Genomic DNA, 23,012 nt, shown 5'->3' with positions numbered 1-23,012 from the left:
AAATATTTTTTTCATAATAGTCTTAATCTTAATCTTCTCTCTATTCCTAATACCGTTTCTGAAATAGACTGCATCACTTTTATATGATCTTTGATACATTTTTGATTTTGATACAGAGAGGTTTGATTAGATTCCAGATACACAAGCTACCAAGTACAAAGGAACATATAGCAAACTCTATGTGAATTTAGAATTCCAGATCTTCAAAGTAGATGCCTCAGTGCTGATGTATTTCATAAGGTAATTCTGTTTACTGTACGTTATCACTGATGTCATAACTTTAAATTCCCAAGAAAATACTAGAGCAGATGTTGGTTTATTAGCATTTTGTTTTTAGGCAAAGTACTGCACCGAACAGTGAAATAATTCCTACATGAAAATCAGAGTAAAGTGTATTTTAATTCACAAAGCCAGCATTCAACAGTATGCTCTAAGCTCTGTTTTGGTTTTCCTTGTAGTAGCAACAAGGGCATCAGGAGTGAAGATGACAGAAAAACAGTAGGATTGGGAACCTATTGTGTATTCTGATTAGAAACAGTTCTTGTTTGCTGACTGTAGGGAAGCTTTACTTCTTTGTTCTGATGCTGTGAGAATAGTTTGCATGTACGTGGCGCGCAGCTGCTCTTGCTTTTTCTCATCAGCTGAAAACATGAAAATGTGGTTTGGTCTCCTAGACTTGGCAATGGAGACTTCATTCCGGAATGCAAAATAGTCTGGTAAGTGGGGAGCTCAGGGAAGCGAAGGCGGAATAGATATAAAAAGGCAGGTTGCAGGCAAAAAGTGAGTAAAACATAACTTTCATAATATATAAAAGGAAAATGGTTGTCAGTCTCTCATTCGGACACCTGAAAAAGCTGATGTTTGAATTAGATTTATCACACTTATAAATAATTCTGCAATCTTCAGAATTTGTTTCAGATTCGTGAATTGGAATTTTGCAACTTTGAAGCCCTGTCCTTATTATTTTTTAGTTGAACAATGTGGCTGAAGAGGCATTATTCCGCTAGCAAGTAGGTCTGGAAAACCCCTCATTGTTTGAAATGAAAAGTAAGTTATAGCGTTTTCAGTTACGGACATCAAGTTTTGATAAAGAGGCTGAAAAGATTTCTCTAAGAAGGAACTAGTATTTTTAGTCACTGTCAACAAATGCTGGAGCAACTTCAAGAACAGCTAATAGTCTTTTCCTTTTTACTATAGGCTTCCTAGACATGCAAGTGTCTTTTGTTTGTTTCCTTTTCTTTTTCTTTATTATTGTTTTCCTTCTTTTCCTTACAGGTAAGAGGTGTTAACTTTGAAGCGGTTTTAAGGGTGGAAGAAGACGAAGCCAACTCCAAAAGAAATGCTTCAAAAAGAGAAGTGGAGGATGACTTGGGTCTAAGTATGCTTATTGATTCCCAGAACAATCAGTATATCCTTACCAAGCCCAGAGATTCAACCATTCCTCGTGCTGATCATCATTTCATAAAGGTAATCCTTTTAGAGACACTCTTGCCATTTGTTTTGATCAGACTTAGTCCCACCAGTTTCCATGCCGGAACTGCTTGATGGGGTTGAATAAAGTTTCAGTGTTTTTCCCTCTAAAGCTACCCCTAGCATTCATGATTTTCCCCTTCTGCTGGTGATCTGGCCAATGTGTTCCTAATCCTAATATAGTCTTCACAAGACTGATTGTGATACCGTACGGATGCTCTCTGTTTGTATTTGCCGTGACTTGTTGCACCTTTGGGGCAGCATTCTTTCTGCCTGGCTGCACAGGGTTGAAGCAAGCTACTGCTGTACCTCGTAAGCCACTTGCATATTATCACTACAGATAATTTATGTATTTATGCCTTTTGGTAGGGAAATGGAAGCTGAAAAATGCATAGACAGTTTTTATTATATTTGTGCTTCATGAAGAATAACAGGATTGGGAAACTTTTTTTAAACCAAATGGATCTGTTTCACCATCGTGTTTTTTTCACCATTTTATGTAAAGTGTCAGTCCCCCACCACCATTCCAGAAGCCCCCAGGAAACTGTATAATTCCTGTTATGTATTTAAAATATTTAATAAGTTAATGAGAAGTCCCCAAGGCACTAATTACTTAAGGTTAGTACCTCGAGTGTTTTATCTACAAAACTGGAGTGCTTATACCTTCGACATTGTGTTCAGGTTAGTTTACTGAAGTTGTGTTTTGTTTTCACGGAGAGTATTCTACATTTAATTTTACAGTGCCATTTCTCTTTTGAAGGATCAGAGTCTTTAATTTCACCACAAAATTGTGTATCCTTTATGTTAACATACTTTTAAATTTTATACATTAGGATATTGTGACGATAGGAATGTTGTCTTTGCCATGTGGCTGGCTGTGCACAACAATAGGATTGCCAACCATGTTTGGGTATATCATCTGTGGCGTACTCTTAGGACCATCAGGATTAAATAGCATCAAGGTAAGTGTGCAAGCTGCTTCTTGACTGATATAATTTATTGACTTTTTTAACAGTAGCTTAAAAAATGGTATATCCAGCTGCAAACATATTAGAAAATAAAATAAAATCCCCAAGTGCGGACCTTTTTTTGTTTTCTCCTATATAACAAAGATATAAAAGAATTGTTGAAAGTAAAAGGTAAAGGCTTATTTTGTTTGGTTTATTTTTTTATTTTGTTTTGTTTTATTTTGTTTTTGTTTGTTTGTTTTAGTTTTGCCTGTTTGCTTTTAATCATAAAGCATTACATTTGGGAGCCAAGTTATTTAAGTGATATCAAATATTCAGAAACTTGCAAAAAGTCAGCGTTAACATGTAAGAAGTGTTTAAAACAAGTAGATTCCTGAGTAGCATAGCTTGGCTTCCTAGAGAGTTATTTTGTATCTCTGTAGCTCTTTCATCCCTCCTAGTAACCCTGGTTCTTTTCCCTGCCTGCATTCCTGAATTCGCTTGAAGCCTTTTAGCTCCGTCACGTGTAGCCGGATTACTAGCTCAGTGAGAACCAGTGGGCTGTGTTTGGCCAGAAGCTGCACGTTTTGATTAGTGTTCTGGTGTGCATTAACAGATTGTTTGGCCAGCAGGCAAAACAGAGCAAGTGTTAAGGTTGGATGTTAAAGTCAGGTTAAGTTATATGTGTCTATTATGTTGATAGCCACATAGCTGCGTGGAAATTGCTACCTTTGCAACCTCTGCTCTGACGTGGGCTTTTGTTGAAACTGATTATTGTGCTCAAAAGTAAAGGGAATAGAAATTGTAGGATTTTTCTCAGTCTCGTATCAGAAAGGAAGGTCAAAAAAAATACACTTTCAAAATTGTATTTTTCTAAAACTGAGATTAAATAATAACCTTTGTGTAGTACATAACTGATGGGTTGAGAAGGTCTGGAACGCTTGCCCGCTTAAGATTATGAAACAAGTTTGTATGGCTGGCATTAGAAAGATTCAACAGTGAATTTTCAGAGACTTATGCTGAGGAAGATAATGTGATCAGAACAGAGATGAGGGAGATTTCTTTAGGAGGGTTTATTTCTGAGCTGCCTATTTCTTATGGAGCTGTGATTAAGCAGTACTCCTCTGGATACTGTTATTATTGACTGGGTCTCTTGTGCGTATTCTCTTTGTTCTGCATTTCATAAAAACATGGAATGTAGGAAGAGTGTTGGAGGCAGGCAGATTCTGATCTTGGGGAAAGATAGTTTCCATCTCCGCTTCGCTGTGATTGATGGTAGAGCCTGTCCTCTTTTGCTCTGGACTATAAATGCATAGAAAAAAAGTGTTTTCCCTGTTCTGAGAAGGAACCACTTCCCTTGCTGTTGCGTCCTTCTCTCTGAGGAAGAAAGGCAGGCAATTATACTTGTCTGAGAGATGGATTCGTGGAGTCTATAGGATGGAGAGTAGAACAGCAGCTACAGTACATTGGAATAATTGTACCAGTAGACCCACTAAGTAACTAGCCAGAAGTAACTTCTGGAACAGAAGCCTTGGGGGTTTAATAGCTTATGTATGAAGCAACCTATGTAATTTCAACAAGCAAGCAAGCTTTCCTAGCTCAAAGCATCTGTGCTTTTTGGGTGACCAGCCCTACCCAACCTAACTATCTAGTAATAGCTAGGTGGTGTTCTGAATCCTAAAGGTGCTGAGGGAACTCCTGGTGTCATATGACCAGAGAGTGAACTACCTATGGAAACATAAACTATTTATTTTATGAGTATACTTACATTTTGCTTTATGTGTAGACTGATATGCACTAATATTTATTTTACCTTTTTAAAAGTCTATTGTACAGGTGGAGACATTGGGAGAGTTCGGTGTATTCTTCACTCTATTTCTAGTTGGTCTGGAATTTTCTCCTGAAAGATTAAGAAAGGTATTTCTGTATAATACTTCTATATTGCAGAATTTAATTGCTAATGTTCAAGTTACCAGTTCTATTTCAGATCTTTACACGTTCTCTGTAATATACTATTGTAACATTGTACAATTTTGCAAAGACAAATATGGCGTTTTTGTCTTTAACTCTCTAGAAAGAATAGAATGCATTATTTATTCAGTGTCTCCAACAAACTTTGCTATTCCTCTTCATTTTAGTAAAACAGTTTGATTGGTAGAAAAATCTCACACAATTTATGGCAATCCATCTCTGCTTTATTTTAACATGCAGTAACATGCAGTTGCTGTTATGGAGTGTCCAGTGATGTTTGCCAGTCCTGTAATAAAAAAAAAAAAATCAGTTTGTTAAGTACTGCATACTGAATTGATGATACATGCTGTACTGGCTAATAAACTAATTCTGCAAGTATGTTAGCACAATCTGGAATAATTCATGCTGTGGCCATCGGGATTCAGCAAAAAGGTACAAGTTTCTTGTGGTCTTAATTAAAAAAAAAAAAGAGTCTCATAAAACCAGCTAGAATTTTAACAGTGGAAAATACTGCTGCAAAATATGTGAAGATCTATTTAAAGAGTTTCATTGTATGATTTGTTCCTAAACTGATGGTTGTGAGTTCATCAGACTATAAAAGCTTTATCTGAAATGTGTTAAAGTTTATGAGCATTCAGCCACTCTGCTATTTTTAGTCCACCTAAAGTCAAAGATAAAAGTCAGTAAGTCAGAGGTTTCTAAATCTTAGCATGCAAACTGTTACTGGTGTGCAAGCAAATTCACAATCGTGTGTTGGACTAGTATGGAGTGGGCTGCTGGTATTTATGATGGTCTTAACTGTGTCTTTTTTTTTTTCCCCTTGGAGTCATACCAAATAACTGGTCTTCCATTTGATTTTAATGTAGTTCAACCCATAGTGGACCTTTGACCCTTAACTTGTTGGTCTGTGAGCTATGGGAATTTACGTAATGAGCTTTCATGAGGTAATAAGTGTTCTGGCACAGAATATTATCTACTAGGCATAATATCTTTAGAGTTTCAGGATGTGTATGATGAGAGCTGTTTATGTCAGTGGCCCAGCACTGCAGCCCCTAATCATGCACCTTTAATTGCTTATTTGCACTGAAAAACCATTGTCATGTATCAGACTTTATTACAAGAACTTGTTTTCTTCCCAAGGTATGGAAAATATCTTTGCAAGGACCCTGCTACATGACTGTTCTGATGATTGCCTTTGGTTTATTATGGGGACACTTGCTTCAAATCAGACCAACACAAAGCGTCTTCATTTCCACTTGTTTGTCTTTATCGAGCACACCACTGGTGTCAAGATTTCTTGCAGGTACTGTTCGAGGAGATAAAGAAGGTAAGTAAGATTTAAATGTTTGATGTATTAAATCAATGTATGACAAATATTTATGCATCTACAATGAAATTTCATTGAAATGGACTTCGTAATATTGCAAGAGAAACAAAAGACATTGTTTAGCTTGCAAGGGATCATCTTCTTTTCACACTGGCCAGTGTTATGTATATTCTTGTTATGAAGTGTACCTGCTGTTTATGTAGCCAGTCCTCTTTGGAGAATGACAGTGTGGCCCAATCAACACTCTGCATGAAAAGATTTAACTTTGCCGGAGCTCTGGAATTCTTGTGCTATTTCAGAGATTACTAGGTTGGACCGTTACTACCAGTCAGTCAGTGGGGCAGAAAGTTTGACTTAAGTAATTTACAACCTCTTCCTGCAAACTAAGACCAGCTCAGGTAGTCTTTCAAAGACTGCAGCTCTTCAAATAAATACTTTCAAGTGCCAGGTTACTAACTTCTCCAAAGGCTCCTAAATGTTTCCACTCAAACGTTTGGCCAACCTGTTCTTCCCCTTAAACCTGTCTCATACATACTGCATTAAGGTGTTTTTGTTTTCCCTCTCTCTAGAATATTCATACCGCAATGCATAAATTCAAAGTCTGTGTTTTATGTATACTGGCTCATTAACTTAGATACGCCTGTTATTTTGAAGACTAAGTTTCAGTAAAGAAGTTTCAGTAAATGTGTAACTGGTGCCTAACTGCAAAGCAAAGTCAAGCTTCATATGAGTATTTCATTTATATTATTAACATATATATTGATTTAGCTACTGGGGAGGTGGAGAGAAACAAAACAAAACCAGAATACTTTGACCTCACCCTATGGAGAGCTATACATAGCTTCCATTTGATTAAGACACTTCTAGATTTCTGCAAGCATTCATAGATTCTGATAAATGTTTCCATGACTGCTTTGTTGGTGTACAGGAGATATTGACTACAGCAGCGTACTACTTGGTATGTTGGTGATGCAGGACGTGCAGCTTGGTTTATTTATAGCTGTTATGCCTACACTTATCCAAGCAGGAGTGAGCACATCCTCCAGGTAAAAAAAATAAAATAAAGTTCATCTCTTCCCCTCCCCCTTCCAATTTAGTATATAGATCTCAAATATGAATATGAGGGCTCTACCTTTAACGTCAGCTCCTTGAAAAATAGGGCTTTGTTCTCCAAGTTCCCTTTACTATTTGTATTTGTCATGTTGTATGAGGATATTCTTTCTGCTCTAGCTACCTTAGTCCTGTCCACTCTTAAACTAAAATTTGTAGTGAAAAAATCGTTATTGTTGAAAATAAGAGAATTTCTTCAGACTTAACTTTATTCCCTTTATTTACTAAGACATTTTTGTCAAAGGCTGAGGGATAGAATTATTGATTCTGATGGTTTACTATGAAGATTAATCAACAAAAATCTTTTTGAACCAGCATGAAAGTAAATTCTATTCTATAAAAGAGATTGACAGGCATTCAGCAGATTTAATATTCATGTTGTTTGCTAATGTATTGAAATATCTTACTGTAGCTACCCAACTTCGAACATCTGTGGAATTAGATCTTTTCACTTAAGGGAAACTCATTTAGAGGCAAGAGAGCAGTTGAAAGAAATGTTCTGTTTGTTCTTCTCTTCCAGCATTTTCAAGGAAATACTGAGAATACTGATACTGATCGGCCAAATTCTCTTTTCTCTGGCTGCTGTTTTTCTTATATGTCTTGTTATAAAGACTTACCTCATAGGACCGTATTATCGCAAGTTGCATGCAGAAAGCAAAGGGAATAAAGAAATCCTCATTCTAGGAATATCTGCATTCATCTTCCTTATGCTAACGGTAATCTTTTAAATTAATAAAACTTTTTGATACGAGTTGTAGAGTATACTGCGTCGGTACCACAAAAGCCATCACACTTACTGTTATTGCATATCTCTCTGGTTAATTATTTAGTTTTAAAATGTTTTAAAACCCAGATGAACAGATGATTCATGCATCACAGTACAGATGAGTAGTAGCAGACATATCTTGAATGTAAATAGATTGAACTTCTGTGGGTAACTTTATACAGCCACTCTAAGGACCATGATTGCAGTTTTAATTTTGGAATACTTCATGCATTTCAAAATAATTTAGGATGGGTTTTGAGATACTGATAATGTCTGACTGCCACTTGCTGACTGGTTTCTTTTCAATGGCAAATTCTGGACGGTTTTTATTATAAAATTAGCTGCTTTTTTTTCTGTGGGAGATAAACAGCTGGAGATGAAGTTGAGAAAACAGGGAAATGCCCTAAGGTTTTGATATCTTTTCTGGGTTTGCTTTGTTTGGCTCTCAATCTTCCTTCCATTGGTTTCTATCTCACGTTTCATACCCCTGAGAAACTATTCAGTTGGAGAACAGACTGTGATGGCTATTGGTAATGTTGTGGGTTCGAAACTCTGTTATCCTGGTTATGCAGATTTTTGTGTCCTCTTTAAGAAATTCTGAGAAAAAATGTCAAAAAAAACTTCCTGTGTGTGCAACCTTTTTTGCTAGGTGTGTTTGCTTAATTATTACGGGGTCTTCTTCAGGAAAAAGGTCAAGAAAGAAGTCAGTGAATTAATTGATTTCTGTTCTGTAGGCTAAAAATACCATCCCTCTAAACAGCTATTAATATTCCAAACACTGGTGCTATTTAATAAGAAAAGAAACAAAATTATTTTCTTCTTTTTACTTTCAAAGAGGCAGACATAACATTTGTACAACAACTTGAATAAAAACAAAACCCCATGCAAGTCATGTTAGATACTGTGGTATACCACAGTCTTACTTTCATGAAAGAATGGCCTGCACGGACTGATTTGATCGAATTGGGCATATTGTGCCCCAATCCACATCAAATGTAAAAGGAGTTTGTGTACATGACTTCACATAATGTGCAAAATACAAACCTAGGGGAGAAAATGTTTGAGTGGATTGGATGCATAACGCAAAAATGGAATGCTTGTTCAGCATGGGAAGCGTTTGTAAAGAAGCAGGTATTTTGTGTACCTTTAAGTGAAAGCAGCTTTCCCTTTTAAATTTGATAAATAATGTATCAAAAGGAACAGTACAAAAGATGCTACACGTAACTTTGGTAAACCAGTTCAGACGCTTTATGCTCACTGACACAGATACATTTATTATAGTAATACTGCAAGTTGTGGCTTGAGCACAAAGACTTAAAAATAAATATAATAACAATTTAAAAAATGGTGGTATAGCAACCTGGAAGGGGGGGTTGGTAATCAAATTTGAAAAAGTTGCATGAATTTGGAAAGGGTAAACTACGTTTTTTGGGTGCCAGGTAGGAAAACAGTTAAACTGACATAGTGCCTGCAAAGGTCTTTATTGTTTGAAAAGCAAGCCTAAATGTTGACAGAATGTGTACAATTATCTGCACACGTGGAATTTTCCATGCTTGTATAATTCTAAATAGCTTTTAAGTTTTTTAAAGGGAGGGATAAGAGAGTGAGAAAGATTTTAGTAGCCTTTACCAAAAATAACTCTGCAGCTTCATTTAGAAAAATTGAGGGATGTTTTTAAAGAAAATATTTTAATTCTCTGTCTAGTGTGTGAATTACTTTGCAGGCCACATCCTTTCCAATGCATGACAAAGCAGGTAGGAATGATACTGCGTTTCTATTTCATGCACAGTTACTTGTTGTGTGCTTCTGTACTGACTAGATTGCTGGGCTCCACCGAAGTTTATCATGTATTAGGGTTCAAGTGTAACACTAGCACGTGTATTGAACACACACATGTAAACTTATTTATTATTTTATTTATTTCCTGTGCTTGAAAATCTCCTATGACTATGACAAGAATTGCAGTTTCCTCTACCAACAAGGGCAAATTCTGTGCCTCAGTGTGGGAAAGCAAGAGGGAATATAGGGCAAAAGAGGTTCTCGCACTGCAGTGTAAGTGATTTCAGTGTAAGGGTTATCCTGTCAGTTGAGGAACTTTCTGTATGGAAATGACTTTTGAACTTTGTCTTGAGGATTTCTGATCTGCTTGGCTCACTTGGATAACATTGCAGCTCATTGAATCTGAAACTGGATCTTAAATATGTCTCTGATTTATAACCTAAGAGTAAAAGAGATGTAACAAATCTAAAATATAAGCTATTTTACGAAGTTTTGGAGATGTTTCTTTTTGCTTCCCTATATTCTGAGAAGTAGCTGAAATTCTCTTTTTCCCTCAACGAGTTGGGCAGACTGGGGGTCAGGGAGTTGTCAGGTGCCAATCCTACGCAAGTCTAGCTGAATTTTGACATGCAGTTGTACATCTTTAAATCTTGTTACCTTATCATCAGTAACAAAGGTTCAGTAGATAACTATTAAACTTTAAACCGATTTTCAAGATATTTTTTTTTAAGACTGGGAAACTGTTTTTCTCAATTACAACATAAAAAGTGAATCCAGCTTCTGGTTTTAAATATGACCGTTGAGGGCAGATAGCCAAAACGGTGCTTTTTAAGTTAAGACACTTACTGTAGTGGCTGAAGAATGTGTCATATGTCAGCCAGAGTGTTGATGAGTGCAGCGTTGCCTTTTCATATTCTGTATATATAGAAATATTACAAGAACATTTGTCTTAAACACTCCACTGATAATGAATTGCTATATTAGATATTTGCAGGACAACAGTGGTCAATTTTGTCGCGTTAGCACTAAGTTGTGGAAATTGGACAAGCAATTGAAAAAAACAAGACCTGACAAGGAGGACAGCAGTTACATGTTTATAGGACTGCGTATACCCATGGAGGAGATGTGGCTTCCCGTTTGACTGCTCTGATCTCTGATGATAGCAGCAAGAGGAGGGAAATTGCCAGTTATCTTTACATATCAAAAAGATGGAAAGAAAATATAGTTATTTCATTGCAGCATTTGCTATAAGAAAATGTACATACTTTTCCCTGCAGTCAACTAGGAAAGTCATTCCTGGTTCGCTGGAGTACTTCTCAGTGGCTCATAACCTGCTTTTGAACTCTCTTCTGTCAATTAAAGGGAGAAGATTAAGGAAGAACTGTAATCTCATATTCAAATTAATTATTTCATAAAATACAGCTGAGATGGAGTTTTCAAAGGCTGTCTAAAAATTATTTCAGTTCCCATTAATGCTTTGCTTCTTTAAAATGCAAGCTTAGCATCCACGTCTTTACTCTTGGGCAGCTTTAAGTTATTAATGCCCCAAATATTAATACCTTGATTTCAGTCAGGGATTTCTTTGGTCTTACTGGCTCACCCTATTCATTAAGCTTCTATGATGATTAAAAAGTAGCAATAAGATGCACGTTATTAGTGAATGTAGGCAATACGACTGCTGAAATTCAACAGGAACATGGTATAGCAGTAATGTTTCTCTCTTTATTTATTGCTACGGTAGAACACTTGAACATAAAAATCCTATATTCTAGTGAGTGCAAAACGATCCTCTCTGAATTAAGAGTAAAATGCAACCTTTGAAAGCAAATGAAAACTAAATTGTACGAGGGGAAAAAAGGTGCAAATTAACAAAAGTTTTCATTTAGTTTTGACTGGCAAAGCTTACTGTAACGTAGGAGTCAAGAAAAGGACAGAACATGGCACAGGGAACAGTAGTCGTTAGAGCCCTGCTCAATAAAGGAAAACATTAAAAATGGTGCAAGCAGAGAGGGAATGCTAAATGCAAAATACATTCTGAGTTTTGCCTATGTAATACATTTTGTTGAGAAGCCCTTCCTGCCAGTAAAACACACATTCTTCATTGTATCTATCTGCACACATTATTTATGATAACCCCTGAAGCTACAGAATAATTTGCGGAAATGTGTCTGCTTATTGATAATATTGGACAACCAGAAACCAGGATGGGAACAGTAAAAGCAGTCTTGGTATAAATCTGAAGAACAGACTGGAGGAAGTTGAGTGAGGTTAAGAAAATACCCTAGTTTTGGGGTTTTTCCTTGCCCTCTCATCTACTTCTCTTTTTATATCTTTTTATCTCTTTATATCTTTTTATCTCTTGATTATATATACATTTATATGTGTATGTATATATATATATATATGTAGTAGACCTGAGGTTGTGAAGTACCTAGAGAACAGACAAATAGCAAAATTTGCATTTGTATCTACCAGGTCCTTGAACTCATACTTAACTTGCTCTAGAGTAAAGACATAGATCTCGGGTTTTATGCTGTGGGAGCAAACCTAAACAGACATAGATTTTACTCTAGTTATGTTTTATGCCTTCTGAACAAGCATGTAGTATATTTATTTCACACTTAAAATGTTCCTTACTTGACTAGTGATTGTGATAACAGCACAATATCATACAATTCCAATACAAGAGCTGGTAAATCCCTTCTTAAATGGTAACTTAACCGTGTGCATATGAATGCTTAAAATATTAGGTATAAATGTTTTGACCTGAAGCTCTGTTATAGCAAATAACACTTAACTGTGGGTGGTTTATATCTGAATAGTAGAAATAATTCCAACTTTATTTGAAGAGGCTGTGTTGGATCATGGTCATACTCCAGAGCTTGTGACTTCCCAAAATGTTTCTTATGTTTCTCTTCCTTTTTTTTTTCACCCCTGGTGATTTTAAATCCTTTGTATACATTTCCTTCTTCCCTCTTGCAATTTCAGATTGTTAGGAAAAGCACTGCACATCTTTGAGACTGAACTGAAATTCCTTTTGTTTTAAGATAGGAGTGTATCCAAAGTGGCATATTTTTCACAGTCGCTGGCATGGATTATTTTGTTGGTTTTGCCAGATTAGCAACTATTTGCATAAGTTGACAGACCCAATTTGTTTTCTTAAATATCTTGCAATAAATTAAGGACTATCATCACAAATGGAATTATGTGATGATCATTCAGACATTAATAGTTAAATATGCAAAAGACGGGTTTAGTTTTAGGCAGCATTTTATACATTGCTTGGAGACTTGTTTATCATGTCTTTCCTTCTCCTCCATTAATTTCAAGTCACTTGAGTTTTAGCTTCATACCTTAGTGTAACACCATTAAAGACATGATCAATGTCGTCCATAAATGCACCGTGGTGTATTGTTACTTAAACTAAATTAGTATGGAAATAAGTCTTCAGTTAAAATGTCCTATTAATATTAATAGCATTGTCCTTTCTAAGTGAGGTGACCGTCTGCAACAGTATGGTTTTAAAGGCATTTTATTTATACCTATGAGAAGTGCTGCTTGCTTTTCTCATGTTACAAGCATTGCCCTAGGCAATTTCTTATTTTGTAGTTCAGTCTCTTTACATGTTTCATCTCTCCCTTCTAGCACCATGTTCAAATAATAAAAAAAGAATGAAGAGCAGTCTGATTTTTTTCAGGTAGATGCTTCATTCCAGCAGTTTACTTCACATGCTTAAATCCATCCCTACTCAGTAAAAGCCACAAGCACATTTAGGTCTTATTTACAGTAATAAAATGTAAATTATGTCTGGGACTGTTTTTGCTAAATTGAGACTATTCTCCCAAATTATAAGCTTTGATTTTTTTTCCCCTTGTTTGACGGTTGGGAAACATGAAGTTCCTATGGCTTATTTTCACAGCCTCGGTGTATAATGCAAGCCTGTCTCTCAAGCTGTTAGTCTCTCTCATTTTGGTGAAATCAGATGCTATCCATAAGAGTAACACAAAGCATTGCAATGTAGATTAAGAAATTTGTTTTTGTGGGGAAGGAAGTAACATCATGGAGGGGAAACATCATGGTTTTGTGAGTCTCTTGTACAAACATAATACAGAAAACTGAAATAAGCTAAATTATATTTAATGTTGAGTTTGTGTAAGGTTATATTAATTTATCACATCCAGTGCAATGTATAGCTCTGTAATTTCTATGTGAAATGGTAAAGAAGGTCACTCTGGGCAAGAGAACGGTAATAGATTTTCCTGTTATTCCTCGACAGATCACAGAGCTGCTGGATGTCTCGATGGAGCTGGGATGCTTCTTAGCTGGAGCTCTGATCTCTTCTCAGGGTCATATGGTCACTGAGGAGATTATGTCCTGTATTGAACCAATACGAGACTTTCTTGCCATCATTTTCTTTGCATCCATAGGTAATTTCCGACAAACCTTACTAAAAACAGTGCTAACCTACCAATGTGGGGGAGTAAAAATAAATAAATCAACTGGTGTCTACAAACTGGGGGGAGATAAATTTTATGGTTTTTCAATACTAAAATGTAACTGATGACAACATTGTTTTGACTTTGCTAATGTTTTAAATGCAACATCAATGTTCATAAGGAATTTCCACGTTGTACTCTCAATTTTTGTTTTAATGGCAGGTTTTTGTTCTCAATTCTGAGTTTGTCTGTGCTATTTAAAGCACATAACTAAAAATTTTAAGGGAAGAAGGGGCTTATATTTGGTTTTTAGAAAATGTTCTTCTCTCTTTGCAGTGGATATACTTGTAATTTATACCAAAAAATTATTACCAATTTGAGTCAGTGAATAGAGTAAATTTCAGGTCCTTGTGGCTCGGTTTTCTCTGTAAGCAGAATATGGTAATGGAAGCAGAGCCTTTTTATAGCATCTTGGTTCCTTAGTTAGGAAGACGTAATGTGTGTGTGCTCAATGCAGGAAGAATTGAACAAGAAATATCTCAGACTACCCGCCGGCTGAAATGCAATATTGATGCCTAAGGCCAGGGGAGAAATTCATTAAGGTTGTTATCCAGAGCATGCTAATTCCAAGAATATTTATATAAATCGGTTGCTATCTTCATTTTGAAGTGTTAGATTCCTTAGCTGCCCACATGCCTTCTCTGAAGAAAACTGAAACACATTTCTGCAGTGCTTAGGTACACTGGATGAGGAGACAGGCCTAGTGAGAGCACTTGCCTTGGGGGGGTGACTTAACCGAAGAGTGAATGTAAATACATCACTTGGAGAAGTTAGTCGCTCTTTTGTTCGTCCTAAATGTCTACTTGTGTTCTCACTACAAAAATCATTCTGGTTCTTGAAAGCTGAGCTGAACAGTACTTGTTCACATACTGTCTGTGACAGTGGTCCTGCCCTTAGCTCGACCTGTGTAGTACTGCTGCTCTTAACTTTACGCATGGATGCGTTTGTGGGAATAATACACCTGTGCAGTTAGACATTAACAGCTGTACTTTGAGTAACTCTCCATCTGTACATTCACTTACACCTCTGTGTGTTGCTTCAAATTTTCGTCCAGTTTTCTGACCCTCTTCGTGTTACCTGTTGAGGTCAGAAAGTTCCTGTTACTCTCCGTCCTCACTAATATTTTCTGAGGGAACATCTGGACCAGTCTCTTCTTAGAGCCACATGTGGAGAACTTTGAGTACCTGCTACTCAGATCCTTCCCTTTCCACCTCTGCCTCATTTGATTTTTCTTTTGATTGCTTTTCAGGGAGATGGGAGGAATCTTTGCGTAGCCTGTTTATTTTTTAAGGCTCCAATATCCTGGGTTTTCTCAGACTACAAGATGCGTGGAATTTGGGCATCAGCAACCCTATCTGCCACTGGTGAGGAGGCATCTTGCTTCTAGTGAGTGACTAGGTCGTGTGTCCTCAGTGTGCTGTACAGACGTACTCACTTGCAAGGCTCCATGTTTCTCTTCTGGGTAAATCTTGTGGCCAGCACTGGGGCCTTAAATGCAAGATGCTGAAAAACTTCATCTTCTTCCTCTGAAGAGGGGTGATGCTGACAGTGTTAGCGGTACCACTGTCCAGAACAAACATACGGTGTTTCTCCGAGCCTCTAACATTTCTGTTGAATTTGAGAGAATTCGAAGGAAGATCCCAAGACTGGAATTCATTAGGTGACATTCATCACCTTCTCATCCATCCAGCCCTACCACTTTGTTGTCCTGCATGGGACAGAATGAAACCTGGATGTTTCAAGCTCTCAGAACTGACGTTAGACTAGAGGTAGCTTTCTCCTTTTTTTCAGAAAAATGGAGGCGAATGTTGTTTTTTCCATTCTGCTATTGTTGTCTTTTTGATCTAGCCAGGGCTCTTAGGTCCATTAAGATACAGCATCCCAATACATCACTATAGTCATTTTTCTGATTGACTGTCCTGTCTTGAGGATGTGTCAGAAATATTCCTACTGCCTGAGATTTGACCACCAGAGTTTTGTTTTCTTTCATCACGTCTGCTGTCAAGGATCTCTAAGATTCCTCTTATTGATGCTGGATTTTGCAGGACATGATGATGACTGTAGTTGGACCTTTGCATGCTGTTTAGCAGCCATGTAGCAGGCGGGTAGAATCTGTGTAATCTGTTTAAAATAAATACAATTTTTCTGTTAAGGAAAAAGTACGTATAAAAAGTGTGTAAAATCTTGCATGTAACCACCCATAGGAGAACACATAGCAACTTATATGAGTGAACTGTGGTTTTGGGCTTGATGTTGGTGTAAGGTCACCTTCAAACCGATGCTCCATTCCAGAACAGTGCTTGGAGTTGAAGTCCCATGGATTGTACTCAGCTCTGTGAAAACCGACCTAGCTGGTACCCTAGCTACTGGTGACCAGCCGACATGCCGCACACTACCAGATGATGGTGCTGAAGTTTTTGAGTTACTTGACTGAAGTGTTTCTGCTGTCTTAGAACAAGTCTGTGTTGGTTCCCGAGCCTAGTCGCAGAGTCTGATTAAATCCATTGAAATAAGTCGTGCTCCTGCTGTCTGGGAGGTGAATGTCTGGTGGAGTTTGTGCTGTCAGGAAGGCTTCGTGTGCCTGTGTCGCAGTCTGATGTGACTTGTGGCTCTACCCTAAGTTTTTGCTGAGGGCTAGGGTAAAGGTTTGTAACAACCGTGAACCCATTATGGTGGGCTCTGTTTTGCCCAAAATGTGTGTGCCTGCAGGGCTGTGTATTTGTTTTCTCAGAGCTGTGTACGCAACAGGTTTAGGCTTGCTTTACCTTACAGACACTTGTCACCTAATAGACACCTCCAAAGGGTTAGTGTAGAAGTCTGTGCTAGTTTGTGCCTCAGCTCTTTTGAATATGGTAATAATCTCCACATCAGGAAGCAGTCCAAATGAACTTCAGACTGCCTGTCTGCTCCGGAACTGAAAACGTTGATGCACCAATAGTGAGGAGAGCCCTAGGCTATACTTACAGCCTCCCTTTGAAGTCTACAGTTCCAGATATGCTGGTTGGCCCTCTTGTCAGACACGACGATGTTGTTACAGGCTGTATTTCTCTAGCTGCTTTTCATGTACCTCTCTGAGAGCAGCCTAGAGGTGAACAAGCAACATGCACATGATAAACACTAAAAAGAGAGAAGCTACTTGCCCGTCCATGTGCACACACATTTACATTTCTTTTTTTTTTTTTTTTGGTGTGGTGTTCATCTCTTGTTCTGCCATCTCTCTCCTTATTCTGATAATCTTTTGCATTTGTGCCTCCGCAGTTGGAAGGAAATTAAGAAATAAAACAGGGTGTGTGCATGTTGACTGGGTAGTACTTGTATACAAATCTCTGAGCTTACAGTATTTGAAGTACATTTTCATCCACAATGGAACGTGCACATGGACAGAACACCTTGAAGTTGCTCTAAGTAAATTCTCCTGTGCATTTGGGAAGACAGCAACTCTTGGTTCTCTACAGCTCTTTTGGCTCTGCAGTGCTACAGGGCAGGGAAAATTCGTGGAAACCGGTCTTGCATTAGAATAAGAAGTTAGAGCATTCATTTACTGGCCTCGTGCTTCAGAAAGCTAAACTCTTGCCCTTCCACAAAAACAGTTAGGCTGGAGAATTGCCAACTACTATGGATTTTTCAGGAACATCTCCACTAGTTTGGTTTCTCTTTTAAGAGATTTTGTGAAAAAGGAATGGACTTCCAAAGATGCTTGCCTGCACAAGTCCCTCGTATCCTAGGGGAAAAAATGGACTTAGCTGTGAGTAAGATTCCTCCTCAGTGACACCAGGACTTCTCCAACAAATATTTGTTTTTCTCATCTGTTTAATAGTAGCCGGATTTAGTTTTAAGCTTCTGTGTTCTTGACAGTTCATTATCTTGCTTCATGTAATAACCAAATAATTTCGCTGATACTACAGCAAGATTTGACCTTTTACTGATTATACAGATAAGATTAATGAAAATATGTGTGTGGTAACTCGGAATAAAATTCAAGTGTCTCAATATGAGACATAAGGTTCTTGAGCAAGGCCACCTTGATATATTCCTTTTTCAAACAAACAAACAAAAAAAAACCACAAAACCCAAGACCAACAGAAAACAACCCTAAATCATAGAAATGTGGCTTTATATAATCCTTTAGTTGGGGTAGACCACACTCAGGGGTTTATGGCTTTTCCCAATTCCAGTCCAAGTGAGTTTTCTTGTTCAGGTGACTTTCAGTGATTGCATGTGAGGGTCATGGGATCACAACAATTACGTTTTTTGTTGCACTTGTAATTTATGTGTAACGTGTTCCATCCTCAGTAATAGTCCATTACCATTTCATACAAGAATATTAAATGGCTAGCAAAGTGTATCTTGTAGTCACTGTGCAGAACAATGGAATTATTTTCCAGCAGCATTTTTATAGCTTTAATGAAAGAAGCGTGTTTCAGTTCGGGTTCTGGACTGTTGACTGGTGTGGAAGAGACAAAATATAAACAAAAGTGCTAATGCATCTGTCATATACAATTTAACTCAATTTGGAATATTGTTGGAGATGACCCCCTCCAAAAATGTCTAGGTTTGGCAGGAAATACTTAAGTGATTAAGTAGGTAGTGTTGGTAGGTGTATTAGGGATTTTTCTTTGTTTGTTTTTGAAAATATAGTCTTGCACTTAAATCTATTATGAACTCTGAAAATTATCATAATAAAATATTGGCATTAAACTTTGAAATATTTCTTTCCAGGGATTTCTAGAATAACAAATTGAGTATTGCTATTAAATAGAATTTAGTTGCACTCAGTAAATCAAAAATATATCAAAGCAGCGGTAAAAAAAAAAAATCTTAAAAAAAAAGTCAAAACTGAATCATTGTAAATACTTCTTGTGAGACGTTACCGTCTGGTGGATTTCTTTCAGCAATGAACTGTATATGCTCTAAATAAGTTAGAAATGGAACAAACCACAGTATAGCACATACCTTTAAGGAAAAAAAATTCACTAATAACCCTAGTTCTTGTAAATGAAATGTAACTCCATGCTTCTTTATAGGTGCAATAAAATCTGAATAGTTTAAAATACAAATATATTATTTCAGTATTTGGAAACATTACATGTTTTCATTGTCTGTTCCAATAAATACAAGATTTTTATATTCAGCCTTAGCTTACATGTGAGTATGAATGCTTGGCTAAAGTTGTTCATTTTAAAAGATGTACTAAGATAATACCAATGTTTTTCCTTCTAGGACTTCATGTTTTCCCCACATTTGTCATATATGAGCTCACAGTCTTACTCTTCCTTACATTGTCTGTGGTCATAATGAAGGTATTATTATTTATTTATTTTAAATCTTTTAACAGTGTGAATAATCTTAGTGCTGCATGCCGTAATGAAAATTGTACAAAAACTGAACATCTGATAAAAAATATGATAAATCTGATAAACATCTGAGAAGTAATACATCTTTACTGCAATTGGGGGAATCTAACTGATAGAATACAGTTTGATACAACATTCTTAGGCTATATACACAGAAATACATATGTTTTTATGTTTAAAATATAAAAATAAGTATACAGGGATAAAAATCAAATATACAGGGTTTTTATATAATGTTAAAAGTCTGTTACACATGGAGAAATGTCTATTTGCCTAACTCAGGACTTGTAACAGTTATCAAATGCTTTATTTTAGTAAATACGCTACTTTGTACTGTGCTGTGTACTTTTTGCCTCTTTTGGCATTAACATAGAAGACATTTAGAAGTCCGCTAGTTTATTTTTATGTCCAGCATTGTTGTATTTGATGCTATGTATCTTACAGTGATAGTACTATTTTCTTTTATTTAAAAACAAACATAAAAGCCAACAATGTAACAACAACCCCCCCAAAACCCCTGCTTTTTAAAGTTTGTCTTGGCAGTGCTTGTCCTTTCCCTGATTCTTCCAAAGACCAGCCAGTATATCAAATGGATTGTCTCAGCAGGACTGGCACAAGTCAGTGAATTCTCTTTTGTTCTTGGAAGTAGAGCACGCAGAGCAGGGATCATATCTAGGGAGGTAAGCTACCTTATAGTTATTAACTTTGGGTTTTGCACCTTTAAAACTTACTGGGATTTTATATTGCAGTGTATGTGAAATACAGGCCTATTTTGTGTAATCTCTAAACTGTTAACAAATAATCAGCCCATATAAATAGAAACTTGTATGTCCTTGACAGGGTTCTTAGTACAATTTTTTCTTTATTGAACCTTTTTACATGTTTGACTTTAATATTGTAGATTGCACGTTTTAATTTTAAAATTTAGTTATGTTTTGCCTTAACTGTTCCCCCTTGACAACTTCTTTATTAAGTGAGCAGTGAATTGTAGATAGCACCCGAGTGTCTTAAGAGTGAGAAGCCTTTGCTTTTAAAATCTTGATACAGCTATAGAAAGAGGTAATTGAGAGTGTAGGAACTGACTAAGGAAATATTAGTAAATCAGAAGTAGAGGGCAGGTATGGTGAAGCGCAAGTTGCCTTAATATACAATCAAACAAGTGAGCAAACAAACTTATGGTCTTTACCTGCAAAGACTGTTAATTTTAAATCCACTGCAGAAGAAACGAGCTTTTTCAGTAGTCATGAAAAAATACTCTAGGAAGGAAACCTTAAACTTAGCTTTATATTCAAGCTATGAGAACACTATTTTCTCAAGATGAAATCTGTTTTGCGAACTTCAGTAAATTATGGCTAGAGAGATGTAACAACTGACCTCACTTTCTAAAGCTAAGTGCTTTCTCCTCTGTATCTCTGCTCACAAAAATACTCTGCTGGCTCTTTGAACTGTCCATTGTGGGAGCGCTGGGCTGTATAATGCTGGAACCAATTCCAAATAAAGCTAGTGTGGAAAATCTACACAATGCTGTTCACTTGCGTATGTAGAGGTGAATCATTTTCCTGCTTACTCCTGCATATAATTAGGAGTTATACATACTGTATGTTTGTACAGAGTTTCAAGATACCCATACGTGATCACAGAATCAGTTTAGGGGCCCACCCAGAGCGCTTGCAGGCCCGCAGGCTTTCAATTTTCCTGGGTCAGTGTTCATGTCATTTTCTACTGTACAGGTTTGCGTAGCTCTGAATTCCAAATGTCACTCTTCTGTTTGAGACCTCAAAACTACTTCTCACTGCCATTTTAAAAGCCTCTTCCGTAACATGTAACAAAGATCTCATTTCAGAAGATGTGCAGCGTGACTTAGAGGGATTCTTGATAGTTAAAAAGCTATAGTGTATATATTAGTAATACACGTTGCCATTATATCTTTCAACCAGAATAGTTTATGTTTTTAATAAAGTGGTATTTGGCCTTTGACTTTTTAGCACACCTTAAGCTTTTGAAATTGACCTCTCAGCTATAGATGTAAATAACTGTTATTCTATAAGCTCATTATGGTTTGTTTAGTTTTTTCTTTTTTGCAAGTGAATGTTCAAACCAGGTAAACAGATAATTACATGATTTGTGCATGCACTTGTTTGCCTTTGTAACAATAAGCATACCTGGATAGAGAGACAGGTGAAGTCTCAGCCTGAAAATATTATTATTGAGAAAAGTCTGATCTCATCAAATTTAAATCATTTCTTAGTTTACCATGTAACTGTGGAGAGAAGTAATGGCTCTTATTTCCGATTTTCAGGTCTATCTTCTTATTCTGAGTGTGACTACTCTAAGCCTTTTACTTGCCCCTGCCCTGTGGAGAGCTGCTATTATGAAGTGTGTTCCAAGACCCGAAAGACGCTCAAGTACTTGATAAGACTTGCACATGTACAAGAATGCATCTTGCAAAGAATATATTCATTGTTCGTTGTATCTCTATGCACTCGGAAAACAAGAGGTTTTGAGTAGTCCTCTTAACATGCACTTGGTTATAAGCCTTACACTGACCTTAAAACAAAACAAAATTCAACTTTTAAAAAAGAGTGATCTGATTTAAATTGCACATCTCTTACAAAACTGGCTTTCTCTGACGGATTAGAATCTACCAGAGTATTTGTTCCTGATCTGTTCAATTATGCAGAGTATAAATTATTTTTTTAACTATAGCATCATGCAAACTGTGTTGATTATTTCTTGCCTGAATGTGCCTTTTAATTTTCATCCTCCTTTTCTTACTGTTGGTCCTTCACCAGGTTTTGTTTAAAAAAAAAAAGTATATTATGGTGCCTATGGTATCTTCTTCTACTATATGACTTGAGTCATTTTCACACTTAAGAGCTTAGTATACTGGTATAAAATTAATCACAAAACACATTTCTGATGGTGAGTAAAAGTCTAGTCCTTTACACAAAGAAGTTTAACTGTTAGTATCAAGCTGTTTTAAGCAAATACATACCCCAAATAATGCAGCCGATATTGTATGAGATTTTATTCCAAATTACAGCATATAATGTATTTTCTTATAGTGGTAACTTTTATTTGTGTTAGTTCTTGTATTTATTTACATACTGGACTAAAAGGTGATGGTAAGAAAGGGCATAGGTTATATTTGATGACTGACAATTATCACCCATTCTTGTTGCTAACTGCTGTTATAGTAATTGTTTACAGTTTTTTGTTTTAAATCAAAAATAAAATTAGTGGATCTGGGAAGTCTAATTTCAAGCAGATATAAAAAAATCATTTTTTTATCTCTGGAGGTTGGGTGTTACTGATAATACTCTTCATTTGAAGTTATTTCAAGCAAATTAATTTGCACAGAACTAGAAATGGCAGATTGAATGTGTATTTGGAACTCCACAACTTCATACTTCGCATTTACATTGTATAAATTGTTAGTCTCCTTAAAATATCATGATATTAAAAAAAATGTTTTGAATGTGATCTTAAATGTAAGTGCTTTATTCTTTAAAACATTATGCGTAACAGGATAAGCCTTGTAAGACTATTTCTTAAGCATCATAGAGAAAGATTATTCATAGACTGTAGTCTACTCTGACAATTTCAAAGTCATGTCGAGTTTTATCTGTTTAAAACAACGGTATTAAAAAAGATATATTAACACTTTAGGCTGGTATTATACTGTCACATGAAATAACTTTGATACCCGCCAAATAGCTAGAAAAATGCATGTTACATGGGTTTAAATTGCCAATTAAAATGAAAGTTGTCCTCCAAGTAGCGAAACTAGCA

The 23,012-nt window shown here is 36.5% G+C and overlaps 1 protein-coding gene across 4 annotated transcripts in view; it reads left to right on the top strand.

The window, feature by feature from the left end:
* The window catches only part of TMCO3 (transmembrane and coiled-coil domains 3), a 30,528-nt gene extending 7,828 nt beyond the window's left edge, over window positions 1–22,700 (top strand). For all 4 annotated transcript variants that reach the window (XM_080577055.1, XM_080577056.1, XM_080577054.1 and 1 more), the window contains 10 exons: window positions 1,276–1,467; window positions 2,304–2,432; window positions 4,242–4,334; window positions 5,529–5,715; window positions 6,644–6,761; window positions 7,346–7,541; window positions 13,647–13,797; window positions 19,087–19,166; window positions 19,751–19,900; window positions 21,520–22,700. In XM_080577055.1, the coding sequence (XP_080433181.1) occupies window positions 1,276–1,467; window positions 2,304–2,432; window positions 4,242–4,334; window positions 5,529–5,715; window positions 6,644–6,761; window positions 7,346–7,541; window positions 13,647–13,797; window positions 19,087–19,166; window positions 19,751–19,900; window positions 21,520–21,633 (1,410 nt within the window). In that variant the 3' untranslated portion in view covers window positions 21,634–22,700. The remainder of the gene's footprint in view (window positions 1–1,275; window positions 1,468–2,303; window positions 2,433–4,241; window positions 4,335–5,528; window positions 5,716–6,643; window positions 6,762–7,345; window positions 7,542–13,646; window positions 13,798–19,086; window positions 19,167–19,750; window positions 19,901–21,519) is intronic.
* Window positions 22,701–23,012: the final 312 nt, after the last annotated feature.

Source organism: Anser brachyrhynchus (genome assembly GCF_964034855.1).
Source record: "Anser brachyrhynchus genome assembly, chromosome: 1".
Classification (NCBI taxonomy): domain Eukaryota; kingdom Metazoa; phylum Chordata; class Aves; order Anseriformes; family Anatidae; genus Anser; species Anser brachyrhynchus.
The sequence above is the reverse complement of the archived record's forward strand: the minus strand, read 5'-3'. Positions and strand labels throughout refer to the sequence as shown.